The sequence below is a fragment of the Uranotaenia lowii genome, chromosome 2 (assembly GCF_029784155.1).
Source record: "Uranotaenia lowii strain MFRU-FL chromosome 2, ASM2978415v1, whole genome shotgun sequence".
Lineage (NCBI taxonomy): Eukaryota > Metazoa > Arthropoda > Insecta > Diptera > Culicidae > Uranotaenia > Uranotaenia lowii.
In genome coordinates this window covers 217,723,380-217,740,725 of record NC_073692.1, presented here as the reverse complement: position 1 = coordinate 217,740,725, position 17,346 = coordinate 217,723,380, and the positions used below count along the sequence as shown (strand labels likewise).

The 17,346-nt window shown below is 40.9% G+C and overlaps 3 protein-coding genes across 4 annotated transcripts; 2 read left to right on the top strand and 1 right to left on the bottom strand.

The window, feature by feature from the left end:
• Positions 1–1,292: 1,292 nt before the first annotated feature.
• Positions 1,293–6,041, bottom strand: LOC129745478 (cilia- and flagella-associated protein 53-like). The gene is made up of 8 exons (XM_055738584.1): positions 3,808–6,041; positions 3,532–3,741; positions 3,402–3,473; positions 2,874–3,031; positions 2,590–2,752; positions 1,937–2,365; positions 1,788–1,874; positions 1,293–1,729 (listed from the first exon to the last, which is right to left on the bottom strand). The coding sequence occupies exons 2-8, from the start codon at positions 3,580–3,582 to the stop codon at positions 1,364–1,366; spliced, it is 1,326 nt and encodes a 441-aa protein (XP_055594559.1). The 5' UTR covers positions 3,583–3,741; positions 3,808–6,041; the 3' UTR covers positions 1,293–1,363.
• LOC129745482 (store-operated calcium entry regulator STIMATE-like) lies at positions 3,876–16,426 on the top strand. The gene is made up of 6 exons (XM_055738589.1): positions 3,876–4,904; positions 6,035–6,179; positions 6,262–6,383; positions 14,793–14,980; positions 15,053–15,163; positions 15,460–16,426. Exons 1-6 carry the CDS (start codon positions 4,739–4,741, stop codon positions 15,718–15,720), a joined length of 993 nt encoding a protein of 330 aa, XP_055594564.1. The 5' UTR covers positions 3,876–4,738; the 3' UTR covers positions 15,721–16,426.
• Positions 6,408–14,786, top strand: LOC129745476 (uncharacterized). Of its 2 annotated transcripts, XM_055738582.1 has the most exons (3): positions 6,408–7,780; positions 7,840–7,907; positions 7,963–14,786. In XM_055738582.1, exon 3 carries the CDS (start codon positions 8,382–8,384, stop codon positions 12,240–12,242), a length of 3,861 nt encoding a protein of 1,286 aa, XP_055594557.1. In that variant the 5' UTR covers positions 6,408–7,780; positions 7,840–7,907; positions 7,963–8,381; the 3' UTR covers positions 12,243–14,786. The 2 variants fall into 2 exon arrangements, 1 of the variants encoding a protein (XP_055594557.1); XR_008737133.1 differs by having other exon boundaries at positions 6,408–12,778; positions 12,834–14,786.
• Positions 16,427–17,346: the final 920 nt, after the last annotated feature.

Here is a 17,346-nt window from a genome sequence, read left to right as displayed (position 1 = left end):
TAAATAACTCCGAATATGTGATAAAAACTTTTTAAACGTTTGTGTTAACGTGTTGAATTCGTTTATGAAAAATTTCCAACGTACTAAACGCACGTCATCGTTTTTGTACCTTCTGAATCTGCATTCGAAGGTATAAAAAAACCGGAACGGTATATTTTCTTTTGTAAAATATTCTTGCAAAGTATGTAAATTTTACTGTTACTTCATATGTAGATTACTACAAATAAAACGACAGATTATCGACGCTTTGGCTGTATCTTGCTCAGCATGTTGGGTTTCGGCAGATTGGAACTGGAACAGATCTTCGACAATCCGGCCATGTCCGACGTGACCTTTGTGGTAGATCACGACAAAGGCGAAGATGGAGAAACCAGACAATTCTATGGACACAAAGTTGTGCTAGCAACTCAATCGGAATATTTTCGTATCATGCTGTTCGGCCCTTTCGCAGAAACCGGACAGCGAGAGATTCGTCTACATGGAGTGCCCTATACAAGCTTCAGAGAATGTATGAAATGTCTTTACCATGGGTGGCATAACTTTTCGAATATGGACTGGTTTGAGGCTAAACAATTCTATTTAGTTGCTCAAATGCTTCTCATAGACATCAAGCAAGAATTTATATCCTTAGCTTCCCGATGTTTCTCGGAATGGCGAGTCCACATTTGGGAAGTATTTTCTTTTGCTGTCGAGTACAGAATGACTCTGTTGGTCAATCTGTGTTTATCATTTATCACGGCATTCGCCAAAGAACTTTTCATGCAAGATGCTTTCCTCGATTTGAAAATATCGGGTCTAAAACAACTTCTCACAGCTGAGCACATCAATTGCTCTAGGAAAGAGTTGACAAAAGCAGTTTGTCGTTGGCTTAGGTATCAAAATGGGTCAGTCAGTATAAATGAAAAATTTAAGATTTTAGAACAAGCTGTAACACGAACTCACTCGTGTTAACCACAGTTTTTTATCTAATAACTGCGCTTAAATGATCATTCTTCAAAACGCTACTCAAACAGCTTGTTGGGTTAATTTAACTGATTTTTTTTTTAAATAAATTGCCTTATTATTTAAGTTTTCTTAGATATTGCTAAAAAGTTATTGCCATTGTTCAATTCAAACGACTTACTCGAAAATGTAGTTTTTCTTTGAAGTTACTAGTAATTTAAGCATCAATTATAATGTGAAGTTAATAAACTTGATGTATCTTTTCCCTAAAAAGTAAAAAAAATAATCTGTTTTTAGATTTGTAAATTTGGTTTTCAAATCATTTCTAGCCTTATTTAACCAATGAACTGTTTAAGACTGTCACAAAAACTAGAATTTTATTTTAATATTTCTCAATTTACGTTGCATGAAAACCGTCGTTTTAGAATTTCTTTTTCAAAAGTGATCTGTTTGGATGTTGCCTGAAATGATTTTCGTACGTTCCTTTCATGTACGATCGTACAAAATCGAGCTCGCGCGCACTAGCATCGGCCAACATATTTGTTTGCATCTGATTCTGCTTTTTGTTGCGTTCCCTCTCCAGCGTGGCCGATTTGATTTGTTCCTTGAGCGTTTCACGATACTTTTTGATCTCCAACCGCGATCGGTTATCGGCTTCAACGCTCGCCTGTCGATGTTTCTCGTAAATTTCCCTTTCGCGTCTTCCTTCGACCAATTCTTGTTCTCGTTCTTGCTTACGGTTGGATTCCATCTCTGACATCTGTTTCCGTTGAATTTCGTAAACGGTCTACAAATCATTAAATATTTGTTAATAAAATCGGTTTTACACTAAGCCTGACTATTACATCTGCAAAATCTTTCTGTTTCTTGCGGGTAGAACGACAGTTCTCCAAGAACGATTGATCATGTTTTTTGTGAACATCGTTTATCAGCTAAAATATAATGAAAAATATATAAATTTTAAAATTCAAACAACAAAAAGTGAAAGAATAACTTTGTCCATTTTAGCTTCATCGGCCATCCGCTGTTTCTGCACGTGCTGGGAGTATTGATAAAATTGATTTATTTGCTTTTTGAAAATATCCTTCTGTTCGTCACGTTTTGCTTTTTCCTGTTCCAGCTCCCGTTGCATTGCCTCGTTCAGTATCTTATCCATTTCACTTTCTTGTTCCTGGCGTTTTTTGCGCAGTATCATGTTTGTCTTGATTTGGTCTTCTAAATCTTTGGCCAAGTCACACTTCGGAATCTTTTTCAACTTATCGTCGTTTTCCGGAAATGGTAACGAGGTACAATGGACCTGTTGAAGGTCCACTTTTTCTTGTTTCGCCTTCAAGGACTTTTCGTGTATTTGGTGCTTGATGGCTTGTAGGGTTTTTTCTTCCAACATTTTATGTTTTCGTTTATCATTCAACTCACGTGTTAGCTAAAAGCAAACGAAGATTTTTTTACATCAAAATTGATTGTTCACCTTGTAGAAAAATTGTTGCAACCGTGTTGTTAAATTCTCCTGCTTTAAGAGTTATGAATTTTATTTTTGACAGTTAATTACAGAAACAGTAATTTAAGAGATCAAACTCGATTTATACGATTTTAATGATGACGCTCGAGCAACAAAGCTTTCAAGGCCCAAATTCAACTGGTACTTACTGCAATGTTGTAGCTACGGTGCAGCACTTCTTTCCAAATTCGATCCTCTTCCTGCTCAACTTGTTTCATCTTAAGTTTTTCGTTTATTTGCTTCAGTTGGCTACTTTTAGAATCTTCTAAACATTTTTGATTTATGATTGTTCGTATTTCATCACAGTTGTTTCTGTAGGAATTGAAAGTTTATACTATCAATAGAAAGCAAATTTCAATATCTAATAGATTGAATCTTATATAAAAAAAATTTCTTTTGAAATGAGTTTACAAACTAATGTTATCAAACTTACATTTTCAGTTGGATCATTTTATTTTTGACATATTCTTCGCGTTCCCGTTCCTTTTCTTGTTTCGCTGCCAGTAGATTATTTTCTCGTTCCCTGAGAGATTCGGCCTTCCTTTGTTGCAGAATTTCCAGGGCTTCCTTTTGATGTTGCATTTCTTCTGTCTGTCGAAGAACGAACAATATTTAGTAGAAAGTCTATTCTGTCTCAGTTAAAGATTTTTTTTTAAATTATTTTATGTAAAGACGGTTGATTGATGTTCATTTGGAAAAGGACTAGAAGAAAACAAGTTTATTCCAGACAATTGCAATCGAGAACTCAGTCAACTTCATGTAGGCAACAAGGTTTCAGAAACATCAAAAAATGAAATCTAGCTATCACAATTCAATGATCTATTAAAAAGAATACCCAGAATACCCTAATATTTAAACTTCACCCGTACCAGTGGATAATAAACGAAAGCTCTATTAAATTTACTTAAAAGGTAGTCTAGTTTTGTAAGATTTTTTTTTCAATTATTTTTTAAGTAGGTACCTGTAGCAGATCTTTCAATCTTTGTCGTTTTTCCATCATATGGCTATCATACGCCTGATCAGCGGTTTCCACCTGGAAAAGATCATTTAATTTAATAAGCTATTCTTTTAAAGAAATTTGAATGACGTACCAGCTTCTGAACTTCATGTTTAATATTAATTTCCGGATAAAATATATTCATTTTTCACTAGTAGGATGAATCGCAACGGAAAATATTTTCTCAACAGAATCGGAACAACAAACAGGCGGTTTTCGGACGCGTCGTTACCATGCTTCCGGTTTGTCGATAAACCAAAGAAACCGTTGCTATGGTTCAAACAGGAAACATGCTCATCGGTTTCTGTAACGGAATTTGAGAGATGGATTCTATTGTATCGTTGAAACAAAATGAGACACCATTCGATACCTAGCACGATCAGTTGTTTTGACACCTGTCGATCGCGACGAGAAAAAACGTCACCTTTTTTGTACGCAGCCCGACGGACGACGAGTTCGACGATGGTTACACATCTATATGCATTACCATTCACGAGAGGCATTAAATTTCGTGTAGGGTTCTTTTAATTACTGTTGATTTTAATCGGAAAAGTTGTACCAATCGGTCCTAAAACTGTTCGTAAATCCTAGTTGCTGTTAGTGCGAACGCGTTGAGTGATTTTTTGGACCCAACCGAACGATGGTAGATGGTGAAAAATGCTGTTGAACTGGAGGTGCTCCAAGATCACGGAACGGGACTTCAGAGATCCATCATCATCACCATTGTCGAAGAGTCTTGAAGAAAACGAAGAAGTGTGACGTTCGCGTTGCAAATCTTCATATTGGTAATCCTCGTTTATTTTTATGTGGCTCGCTTCCTGGTTCCCAGAAAAGGAATAAATCTCGGAAACTGGCCAAGACCTTTTATCCGTTTAGGATTACTGATGTTGCCATAGAAGAAGAGCATTTGAGTTACTATACTGTAGCATAATTATCTCCCCACGACATATCCAGCAAACATCCAAACGAGGCATCTGTATATTTGATAACACATCTAGAATTCCTACCAAGCCAGTTTTGCGTGCGCTATGTCGCTTTCTTGGCTTAAGTCAGTGTGTCTGCAGGCCAGTAGATTATTATAGATACAGCAAATTTATACACACCACAAAAGCAACGAAAGAAACGCCTCAGCGAGCGAGCAAAATAAACAGCTTGTGTACTGCTGGCTGACCGAAGGAAAGAAAAAAATTATCTAACTGTGCGAGAGACCAATAGTAGCATACATAACACGCTAACGAATCAAGCTGCCTGCCAGCAGTAAGGCAACGCAATCAGCAGAAGCGTCAAAAAATAAAAATAAGATGAACACCTCATCGGATACCACTTTGTTGATGACGATTGATGAGGCCGCCGGAACTGGCAATACCGAATGGTCAACCCTGCACTGCAGCAAAGATGCCTTGACCGATCTGTTCGGGTGGTTCTTGCAGGGCATTTTGGCCACCCTGGCGTTCACCTGTTTGATTGGTAAGTGACCTCTGGAGTTGTTTCAATTTCGAAGATAAATTAAATATGACAAATTTATTACACAAAACAAGTTACAGGCTTGATTTGGTTAGCAATATTCTTGTAAATTCAAGTAAAACGCTTTTTCACTATACAACGTACCCCGTTTGTTTTTGGCAACATTCGATTTTTGCAACATCCGATTTTGGCACATGTGTCTGGCTAAGATTGATCGATCTTTTGAACTCAAATTTTCGATTTTTTAGATTCTTTAGCCTTGGAAAAATCGATTAAATCAGTTTATTTTCGATCCTATGAACATTTTTACTTCTATTTATTCCAGAGATTCTGAGATTCAGTTTCATGCAGAATTTGCCAGAACCATACCACTAATATAATCAAGAACGACGTAATAGATAGCATTTTCTACCTCTATTATCATCTTAAGGAAACTTTATCTAACTTTGATAGAACACTCACTTGAAAGCTTACTCAGCCTTGAATTAAGACGCGCTTAATAATTTGAACTTGAAAGTATTTCGTATATTTCTTCTGTTTTCGATATGCCATGAGCACTCAACCAGAGTCATTGAAAATCAAACATTCTGATGTTGAATTTTAAAACATAGGTATTATTCATTTGAATATCAAATGTATTTTTTTTCTGGGATTTTCATCCTGTAGGATGATTCATCCCTATATATCAAATGTATGATCTTCCCTGTCGTTTTTAGTATTTACCTTAGACAAATGATGGAAGTCTCTTAATGATCTCTAAATGATAAGAATTACATTTTCCTCATAATTTTCAATTTCTCATCAATTCAAATAACCGTGAATTACTCTGACGGATGCTAACGTCAAGCAATATTTCCAAAAAGAATCACAAAAAATGAAGATTTTGACTTATGTATTGCAGCTTGACGCTTCAATCAATCATTTTAATCCAGCAATCATTTCTGAATCTTTATTTTGCCATGCTATGAAAACACGACGCTTTGTCACGAATTGTTATCACCCAAATTACCACCAATCGTAGAGTAAAAATTTAAATATCTATTTCGCATGTACATGTACGCATGTCAAATAAAGTAGCATGTGTACATATTTTCGTTTTTATTTTCAATGGAATCCCTTTCTCTATATTCAAGGTAAAAGATTCTGCGAACCCCTCTACAGCAGACGATCGTGGGAAACGTGGTGGTACGACACCTCCAAGCAGGGTATCGGTGCCCTGGTGATTCACATGACTAACGTATATCTAGCCCCACTTTTTCAGGGCGATCCCTGTACCTGGTATGTATCTATCTCCTTCGACAAAGTCGTAATTGTCGCCATCAATTCGGTGAATCATAATATGCACTCTTCTCATTTGCAGGTATATTATCAACTTTCTACTAGATTCCACTATCGGTTTATTCATTATATACATTGGCATAAAAACCTGTCAGTATTTAGCGCGGAAGAAGAAATGGGATGCGATCAACTTTGGCGAATATGGTGAGTAGTCAAATGTCTCTTATCTACACAGCATTCTAGCTTGAGTGTTCGAGCCAAGACGTAGCAACTCGAAAACTGTTTTTTTTTATCGATGAACGATTAATAGCTTTGTTTGCGCTTCTCTTTCAATGCTCATTGTCGCACACATACGCTGAATGAAATTTCTCGAAACAGGCTTGTGACATATACTAGTTGAGTAGGTACGCTGGTTCCTACATCTGTTTCGGATGCATTATCATCTGTTAGTTAAGTACCATACAATGTAGTATCACCACTCTTACTGATTATCACTCGCATTCAGACGTCTTCCTTATCATGTAACGCGTCAAGTAACGAAATCTTGCGGCAGCATTCTTAGAAGCTTGTAGTACTGCAATTTAGGTATTTCGTATTTACAACAGATATGCTGGTATATTGAGGTGAAATATAACTCCAGTTGATAATTTGATGAGCTGAGATAAGACGTTTTTGCAATTTAACGCATTGGGATGTGTTGCCCCTTCTCTACCTTTTCGCAGAAAAAAACCCAGAGATTAAAATTAACGTAAAAACGTGATCTTTACACATTGAGCACTGCGCAGAAATCTAGCCGAGAAACATCGTAATTCGGCACTCTTTATCTCAAAATTCGCTGGACTAAATTTTACACATTTAATATCTTTGAGTTATCGTACCGAGTTTGTAGCTGTGCTTTGGTCAAAGCCCAAAAATTCTCGGTTGGCCGTGCCTTAGGGCAATTGGCGGATTCATGTTTTTCGGCACAGAACAGACGTTTTGGATTTGGAAACCCCACTCGTGTGTCTTTGGCGTAATGACATGATGCCAAATCGGGCCAAAATATGACGGGTCCATCATGCTGGTTGATCATCGGCAATAAACGCTTCTGGAGGCATTCCTTGATATAGTTCTGGGTGTTCATTGTTTCCGATATGACGTATTGGCTACCACGCCATCCCATTTTACCAAATTTTTCGGTGAAAATGGCCTTCCGTCCTTGTCACTGAACTGAATTTCGAACCCAAATGTGCCATTGAACGCACTCACGCAATGACAGTTGTAGGATTCGGAGATGAGTTCGAATGTAGGTGAGAAGTGATCTTTACAGTCTAGGCGGGAAAAATAAAATCGAGTTAGCATTGTAAACAAAACAAAGACAGTGGAATTTCAATTGAAGTAGTTTGGTGATCCGAAGAAAGAAACTAAGGCTAATTAGTGCACAGTAGTTATTGTGAAATTTATATACTTGCCCCAAATTTACGTGCTAAGGTAGGCCCGGAATGAAACTGGAATTGTGTAGCATAAATTCTAAATAAAAATTAATCTCTATCTAGGCAGTTGCAAGTACTTATTAGTACAGAAGGGTGCGAAGTAAAAACTGCGCAGGAAAGTTGAACCAGGTATGCTTATGCTTAGATATGAAAAGTGATTACTCCTAATGTGCGAATGTTCGATTCAGGTCACAATACCACGCAGCGAAGCGTTTTTCAATTCGGAATCGCCATATCAAACCAAACTCCTACTAAGGTGAGAAATCGATAGAAAAATTAAGTTGATTTATCTCTAACCTAGGTCTTTTAAGGTGTAGGGAATAGCGGAAGCGAAAGGCTGAAATCGAGGCAGAATAAAACGGTAGAAGGTTCACTAAACGTAAGAAAACAAATTACAATTTAGAATTTATTGTACCTAATTGTAATTAATACCGTAGGAATTTAAAACGTGTCCCGGTAGAGCTTCGAACGGACAAATAAAAGGGAACGTTACGAATTTGAAAACGAACTTTCATTGTTACCGCGATCCGGAAGTAACAAACTACATTTTAAATTCGTTTAAGAAAATGTCCGAATCGCCAACAACGCGCAACGGGAAGAGCGGTCCTGCAACACTCACCTGTCCGGGTCCAGCGCTGTCCTGTTTCGCTATGTTCCAGTCGTGGTGCATGGAAACGGGATTGTGATCCAATGCTACGCCTTCTTGGATGACGGATCCTTGCTAACGCTTATGGACCAAGACCTAGCAGATGAGCTGAACCTAAAAGGAGAACTTCGTCCCTTGGGCCTCAAGTGGACTGGAGGCACATATCGAACAGAGGCCAACAGTCAAATCGTCAGTTTGGATGTGTCCGGACTTAAAGGAAAGCGGTATCACCTGGAGGATGTAAGGACAGTGGAGGAGCTGCAACTGCCGTCTCAAACGCTCGACGTGACGCAGCTTCAGAGAGATAACCCCTATCTACGAGGAATTCCCGTAGATTCGTACACCGATGTTCGACCTCGCCTGCTAATCGGAGTGCAACACGCTAACGCGACGTTGGTCAGGAAGAGTCGAGAGGGCGAATCCGGTCAACCAATTGCAGTTAAGACCAACCTGGGGTGGACGATCTACGGAGGAGTGCCGACGGGAGAGTCGCATAGTATGGTGCACTATACCTACCACGTTTACGCCTGTGACTACCAGATGCAAGACGATGCTGACGGGAAGCTGGACCGCGCGGTGAAGGACTTCTTCTCTCTTGAGAGTCTAGGAATAACAGCACCCACTAAGACGATGCGCTCCGCCGACGATGAGAGGGCCCTCAAGCTGTTACGTGAGCTAACCAAATTCGAAGGCGAGAGATATACAACCGGCCTGCTCTGGAGATACAACATCACGCATCTGCCAGACAGCAAACCGATGGCGCTGAAGCGGTTTTTGAATCTCGAGCGACGCATGGCGAAAGACCCGGAGCTGAGGGGAGTACTGCAGCAAAAACTGGCTGATTACGTCACCAAGGGCTATGTTCGGAAGCTTACGAAGGAGGAACTGGAGGAAAACCACGAGCGTGTCTGGTACTTACCAGTTTTTCCGGTCATCAACCCCAATAAGCCAGGAAAAGTTCGACTCGTCGGGGACGCCGCAGCAACAACGCATGAAGTGTCGCTGAACTCTTTACTACTCACGGGACCGGATCTTACCACTCCGCTGGTTTCCGTGCTCTTCAAATTTCGCGAACATCGATTTGGTATTTGTGGCGACATCAGGGAGATGTTCCACCAGGTTGGAATTAGAGGCGAAGACCAGCATAGCCAGCGATTTCTGTGGCGAGATGAGAGAGAGCTAGGTGAACCCAGTGTTTACGTTATGCAGGTGATGACGTTCGGGGCGTGCTGTTCTCCTTCAAGTGCACAGTACGTGAAGAACATGAACGCGGAACGTTTCAGCGAGCAGTTCCCAGCGGCCTCTGCGGCCATAGTGCAGTGTACGTATGTCGACGACATGTTGTGTAGCACAGAGACCGAAGAGGAGGCGATTGAGTTGGCGAAGACTGTTTGGGACATCAACAATCGAGGCGGGTTTGAAATCCGCAATTGGATGTCCAACTCCGTTGGCATACTATCAGCGCTTCGTGGAGATTCCTGTGCAGAGAAAAGCCTCGACCTGTCATCCAGCCTAGCGACCGAGAAGGTATTGGGAATGTGGTGGTGTACTAAGACCGACTGTTTCACCTACAAAATCAACTGGGATCGGCTAGGACGTGAGCTGCTGGAAGGCAATCGTTGCCCTACGAAACGTGAGGTACTCCGCATCCTGATGACCATCTACGATCCTCTAGGTCTCATCGCGCACTTCCTAATGTTTCTCAAGGTACTGCTACAGGAGATCTGGCGGACCCGAGTAGGCTGGGACGAAAACATCGACGATAAGTGCTTCGAAAAGTGGCGAAAATGGCTGCATCTTCTTCCGGACGTTGAGAACGTCAGTATTCCGCGGTGCTACAGGATGTCTTCATCGATCGGTCATCACACCGAGATCCAGTTGCACACCTTTGTCGACGCTAGTGAAAATGGCACGGCGGCAGCTGTTTATCTCCGATTCGTGGAAGGCGACAACATCGAATGCAGTCTCGTCACCGCTAAGAGTCGTGTAGCACCACTCAAGTATCTCTCGATTCCGAGGCTCGAACTTCAAGCGGCAGTAATTGGAGCCAGATTAGCTGCGTTTGTCATGCAGGGACTATCAGTCAAGGTTGCCCGTCGAGTTTTTTGGTCAGACTCCCGCAACGTTATCGCCTGGATACGTGCCGACCACCGCAAATACAACGCATTCGTCGCCGCGAGAGTCAGCGAAATCCTAGATCTCACGAGCGTATCGAGCTGGAAGTGGGTCCCAACGAAGTGGAATGTGGCGGACGAAGGCACGAAGTGGCAGTGTCAACCCTCCCTTACGAACGACAGCCGCTGGTTCAAAGCACCAGAATTCCTGTGGCAAGCAGAAAAAGAATGGCCAGATACCCCGGAAAAACTGACAGAACCGGTGAAAGAGCTGAGAGCGTGCGTCAACGCGCACTTCCAAACGGAAAGCGAGATCATCCCCGTTAAAGATTTCTCAACCTGGAGACGATTGGTCAACACAACCGCCTACGTTTTTCGGTATCTACGCCAGCTTCGACCAAAGAAATTCACCCGCACCATCGAAATCCTTTCGAGCGAGGAGATACACCAAGCTGAGGACTACCTTCTCCGCACCGCACAGCATGACGTCTTCCGAACCGAGCTAAACATTCTCCGACGCGACGACCGCAACGCAACGATTCCCAAGCAAAGTCAGCTGTACAAGCTCAACCCGTTCATCGATGAAAAAGGATTGCTGCGCATGCACGGCAGGACTGGAGCGTGCAAGTTTCTAGCAGTGGGAATCGCCAACCCTATTATCCTTCCGCGCGACCATCCGATAACGAATCTCATCGTTGAAAGCTACCACCAGAAGTTTCATCATCAAAACCACGAGTCAGTCATCAACGAAGTTCGCCAGAAATACTGCATCAGTTTTCTACGCAGAGTATACGCCAAGGTCAGGTCTAACTGTCAACGCTGCAAGCTGCGGGAAGCTCGTCCCCGACCTCCAGCAATGGCTGACCTACCAAAGTGTCGACTAGCAGCTTTCGTTCGACCGTTCACACATACCGGCATCGACTATTTTGGACCGATGGAAGTGGCTATAGGGAGAAGGGTTGAAAAAAGGTGGGGGGTTTTATTAACTTGTCTCACTATTCGCGGGGTCTACCTTGATTTAGCTAGCTCTTTAACGACAAGCTCGTGCATAATGGTGATCCGCAACTTCATTGTGCGACGAGGAACACCTTCCGTTTTCTACAGCGACAGAGGAACTAACTTCATCGGAGCCGATCGGGAGTTGAAGCAAGCCCTGCAAGACGTCGACCAGCACAAGATGGCTCAGGAGTTTGTTTCGGCGACCACCACTTGGTGTTTTAATCCACCGGCAGCTCCCCATATGGGGGGGAGCTGGGAACGACTCGTGCAGTCCGTCAAGCGCACCTTAGTGGAACTGCAGCTACCCCATCGCCCGAAGGAGGAAGAACTGAGGAGTGCTCTGGTCGAGATCGAAGGCATTATCAACGCACGGCCGCTTACCCACGTACCCATCGAAGACGACGCCGCACCAGCACTCACACCGAATCATTGGTTGCTGGGCAGTTCCGACGGATTCAAACCATGGGCCGAACTGGAAGTCAACTCCATCGCTTTGAGTAGAGGTTGGCATCTATCGCAGCAGATCGCGAACCACTTCTGGAAAAGATGGCTGCGGGAGTACCTGCCGGAGATCACCAGGCGTTCCAAGTGGCATCAGAACGTACCACCGATCAAAGAAGGTGACATCGTGGTTATAGTCGACTCGGAGCTGCCTAGGAATTGCTGGCCCAAGGGACGAGTTATCGGAACGGTAAACCGAGACGGGCAGGTGCGTACCGTAACAATTAAGACGGCGAAAGGCGTCTACGAGAGACCGGCGGTAAAGGTTGCAGTGATAGACGTAAGAGCTAAGGAGGAGTTTGCTGACTCAGAGGCGGAGTCAGCAAACTAGGGGGGAGTGTCACTGAACTGAATTTCGAACCCAAATGTGCCATTGAACGCACTCACGCAATGACAGTTGTAGGATTCGGAGATGAGTTCGAATGTAGGTGAGAAGTGATCTTTACAGTCTAGGCGGGAAAAATAAAATCGAGTTAGCATTGTAAACAAAACAAAGACAGTGGAATTTCAATTGAAGTAGTTTGGTGATCCGAAGAAAAAAACTAAGGCTAATTAGTGCACAGTAGTTATTGTGAAATTTATATACTTACCCCAAATTTACGTGCTAAGGTAGGCCCGGAATGAAACTGGAATTGTGTAGCATAAATTCTAAATAAAAATTAATCTCTATCTAGGCAGTTGCAAGTACTTATTAGTACAGAAGGGTGCGAAGTAAAAACTGCGCAGGAAAGTTGAACCAGGTATGCTTATGCTTAGATATGAAAAGTGATTACTCCTAATGTGCGAATGTTCGATTCAGGTCACAATACCACGCAGCGAAGCGTTTTTCAATTCGGAATCGCCATATCAAACCAAACTCCTACTAAGGTGAGAAATCGATAGAAAAATTAAGTTGATTTATCTCTAACCTAGGTCTTTTAAGGTGTAGGGAATAGCGGAAGCGAAAGGCTGAAATCGAGGCAGAATAAAACGGTAGAAGGTTCACTAAACGTAAGAAAACAAATTACAATTTAGAATTTATTGTACCTAATTGTAATTAATACCGTAGGAATTTAAAACGTGTCCCGGTAGAGCTTCGAACGGACAAATAAAAGGGAACGTTACGAATTTGAAAACGAACTTTCATTGTTACCGCGATCCGGAAGTAACAAACTACAGTCCTTGCGTACAGTGAAGTATTGTGGCCAAGGAAGTATAGCTCAAGTTCACATATCGTCCATGATAATGCACCTAGAACTTTTGCAAAATATTGAATCATACAGCTTCAGGGCTCTTGGTTGGACAGAAGCGGCTTGATTTGGGTTCCTTTTAGGGTTTTCTTCTGCTTCCGGTACGTCTTGAGCCCAAGTCGCTCTTCAGCACGCATCACGTTTGACGACGAGGTCCCGACTTTTCTCGCCACATCCTGAACAAAAGCCGATGGTTTCTGTTTGCAGGCATCCCTGACCTTCTTGTCGAAAGCAGGATTTACGGGACCAGATTTTCGACCTCTCCCCGGTTCCTCTTCAAATGTACAATGTTCACCATATTTTTTTAATAGCTTTCCGTACCGCTTTGACGCTCACATCCTCTTCTTTGTCCAATTTTCTCAATGAGATTCCACTCACAGTAGACAACTTGTGCACGATACTTTTTCACTTCTCCGAAGTAAGACCACACATTTTGAAATGTAATCACAAACTTAATATTTTTTTGATGTTATCACGTACAGGAATGTGTTAACAGAGCACGCAGCCAGTAGAATTTGAAAAAAAATATTCGATTCAGAATGACCGTTAACATTAGGTGTCCTTTTAGTTTCTAAAAAAAAACAAAAATTTTACTAGCTTTTCTTCATTGGCTGGATGCAAAACTTCTACTAACCAATGTCCAATGCCGTTGCATATACACTGCATTCTCCGATGATGTGTGAGACGGTGAGAGAGTCTAGTCAGAGCTCGTTGTTCCAATGAATTTTTTCTGTCCTTCCAAGCAAGCGTAAAGGTTTTGGGTTCGTCGGTACGTCTCGGTGGTTAGCGTGGTAAGACGGTAATCTCTGGGTCTACTGATGACATAGCTTCGATGGCCATTTAGGTACTGGGTGTACAATGTTAATCTTAAGTTGTCAACGTCTATTCAGTCAGTTAGTAAAGCCTAAATCGGCCAAAACGGTGTATTTTTTTTAAGAAGCAACTTTGAACACTTCCATCCCAATCCTGATAATGTCTTGCACAGGAATATCCGTTGTAATTCTGTGATCATTCCTTCTTTCTGCAGCTAGACTATCGGCTTTTGTATTACCATCTATCCCAAAATGTTGACACCTTACCAATAGGCTAAATCGTCAGATGTAAACTAGATGGTAGTCAAGCTGTAGCTCTATAATTCATTTGACTTCATCGAGTTGAGTTCGCTGCTAGATTCTACGGCAGAAAATGCTCATAGTGCCCCGATTAATGGTGCTCTGTTCGCCCCGAGTCAACCACTTAAATTAAAAAAGTGTTTTAAAATGGAATATAGTAAAAAAATTAATGATGGCGAAAATTGAGGAACAATGTGTACATCATGTTGCGTACATTATAGATCAAAATGATTTAACGATCATAAGAGCTCATTTTACGATGCTCAAAAATTAAAAAAATTTTGGCACTTAAGAACCTAGTTAGTTTTCATTTGATATTTCTGTGAAGATGATAAGGAGATTTATTTTTTTGCTGGAAAATTTATACTATAGAAACTACATAACTGTTCCTAATGAAAATTTATTTGAGAATATACCTAGTCTAAGTAAATCCCACAGGTTTTTTTTTACAAAAATGAAAAATAGTCAAATCCGTTTTAACCTTTGAGATTAAGAGAAAGACACACAATTTTCTTATAAAAACATTTCACCAATTTTTAGGAGCACCAAAATCTTGGCTCTACCAAACGTGGATCTACGTCGGTCTGATGGCAATAGTGAAGCTCATCACCACGTTGTTTATTCAGCTTGACGTGTGGGACAATGTGAAAAACTTCGTCCTCTCCCCGTTCAAAGATCCTCGGATCGAACTAGCAGTGGTAATGCTGGTAATTCCATTCTTCGTAAATGTAAGTTTCATATGAAAGATTTGTACGAATAGAACGTGATAAATTAGCCTTTTTTTACTTCATCCTACACAGATTCTCATTTTTTGGGTGACAGATAACTTCCTGATGAGGCACGCGCGAAAAAAACGGAACACCGGAGCCACGCATCACAACCATGGAAGAGAACACAATCTTCTGCAAAAAGTAAGAGGCCATTTTCAACAAAAAACCAATGAACTATAGAATGCCGGCCCCGGCCTTTGACGTCTTTATTTTGCCTCTTTTGTGAATTTTGTGAAAGAAGTTTATCGTTGCGTTTGATTGTTGATAGACACTTTTCTTCTAGCAAGTTTCGGTTTTGTGAAGAGTATTTTTTAGTATTCCAGAACAATTTCAAAAGACTATTATTAAGATACACTCCCCCACAATCACTAAAAAACAATCAAATCATCATCAAGCAATCATACATTTAAACTGAAATTGCGATTCACCCTTTTCAGGTAAAATACAAAATGATACAAAAATCCAAACCTAATGATTCAGAATCTGATACTCTTTTATCAGGAGATGAAGAAATTTTAAACTATAAACCATCGAGTAGCGGCACCTCATCATCGTTGCTGCACCACGTATCGTTATCTGGTGCCGGCTCTTCGTCGGCGACTATCCTGGACGATACGGCAATCATTCTCACTTCATCGACGGCCGCACCTAGCAGTAAGCAAAATGTCCAACAGCGAACTAGTGTGATTAATGTGTAGCACCGCAGTGGTTTAGCTTGTACCTATTGTTTTTTCCTGGTTCCACCAAAAACCAACAAGTTTTACAGTTAGGCCAGAACCGATAGTCTGAAAAGGGAAATACCAATTAGACCTTACCTAACCACCACGAGAGGAATTAAGAGTTGTTGATGCAAACAGAAATGCAAGGCAATAGAAATGCTATGATTTTCTTGTTATGAAAAAAAAACTGAAAGTAAATCTTGTGATATTTGTGTGTCTATATCTTATACATATATTTACACATCCGTTGCTACGTAATAGAACGTGGTAGAGCCAAAACCCTATAAGGAAGCGACCAACGCTATTGGTCCCTCACATGAACGGGATACGCTAGTGGAGCTACGTGAATAAGAAGAGATTTATATGATATAGCCAACAAAAGCGAAACAATCGGAACTAAAACCCACTTACAAAAGGATCACTGTTCAGGTATTTGAATGAATTTAAGAGAAAAAAAAACGCGAAAACACTAACAAGGATGATTGCGAGGTGTATTTTTATAAACCTTAAATGTAGGCTAGGCGAAGCATCATGTATAAGAAAAACTTATTACAAAAGAAAACTGGTGAATAATAAGGTTGTTTTTATTTTATATACACAAAACCGACTATAGAACAATATATTACCAGAATGCAAGTGATAAGTTTAGTAAACCATGTTATGAATAAAGTTAATTTTCTGCAGAGATTATGGTTCCACGATAATTTCGATGACAGAAGCCTCAAGGTGTTTTTTGCAAGCATATTTCATTGAAGCATATTTCAAAATTGTTACTCTTGGTACTGTCTGAAGAAGCCGAATTGGGTAAGAACTATGGAGTGCATTGTTGAAATTCGTCTCATCATAGCAATCAGCGGCTGTAGGATAGATACACAGCAAAAAATTTCTAAAAGTATACGCAATCTAAAATGTGTGGCATCTATTTTTTCCCCAGTGTAATTCAAAAACGATGTAATTTCAAACTATTTTTGGTCTATTTTTCATCGCTTTAAAATAAAAAGTGTAAAAATAAACTCTATGCAATAAATTTACACTGTCTGATCTAGAAAGCAACGTTGGGAGATAATTTCACATCAAAAACTATGTAAATAATGACAGATCCATTGTTTTCCTTTATTTCGCGGCTAAAATTTATTTGTTTTCATTCGAGGTAATCATGGGTGGCAAAACTCCTCAGATCGGCTTGTCCAGTGAAAGAGAGTGCAATTTTTTTCGTCTGCTCCCCCAATCGGTGCGGGGAGAGATAAATCGCACTGAAATTGGGAGTGAGATTGTCAACACATAAGAGTGAGCGAGAGTATTCATATCCGCTGATGAAGAGAATTCCCTTCTCCGGAAAAATCTGTTGCGCAATGTGCTGAGGAGAATTCGAGAGCTAACTCAGTTTATTCTTGGTACGTTCACGAGAAAAGATGCTACTTTACGAATCAAAGCTCCCAGCGGTTTCCTGATTTTCTAAAAGCCGTCCTGATCTTAATTGCAATTGATTTTGCAATAAAAACAGTTTAACCTCTTAAACCAATGGTAATCTTCGGTTCAGATGATATTAGAACGGTGTTTTTCGGTATAAACGAAAAGCCACCTAACTTCATATCTCTTCTGCTG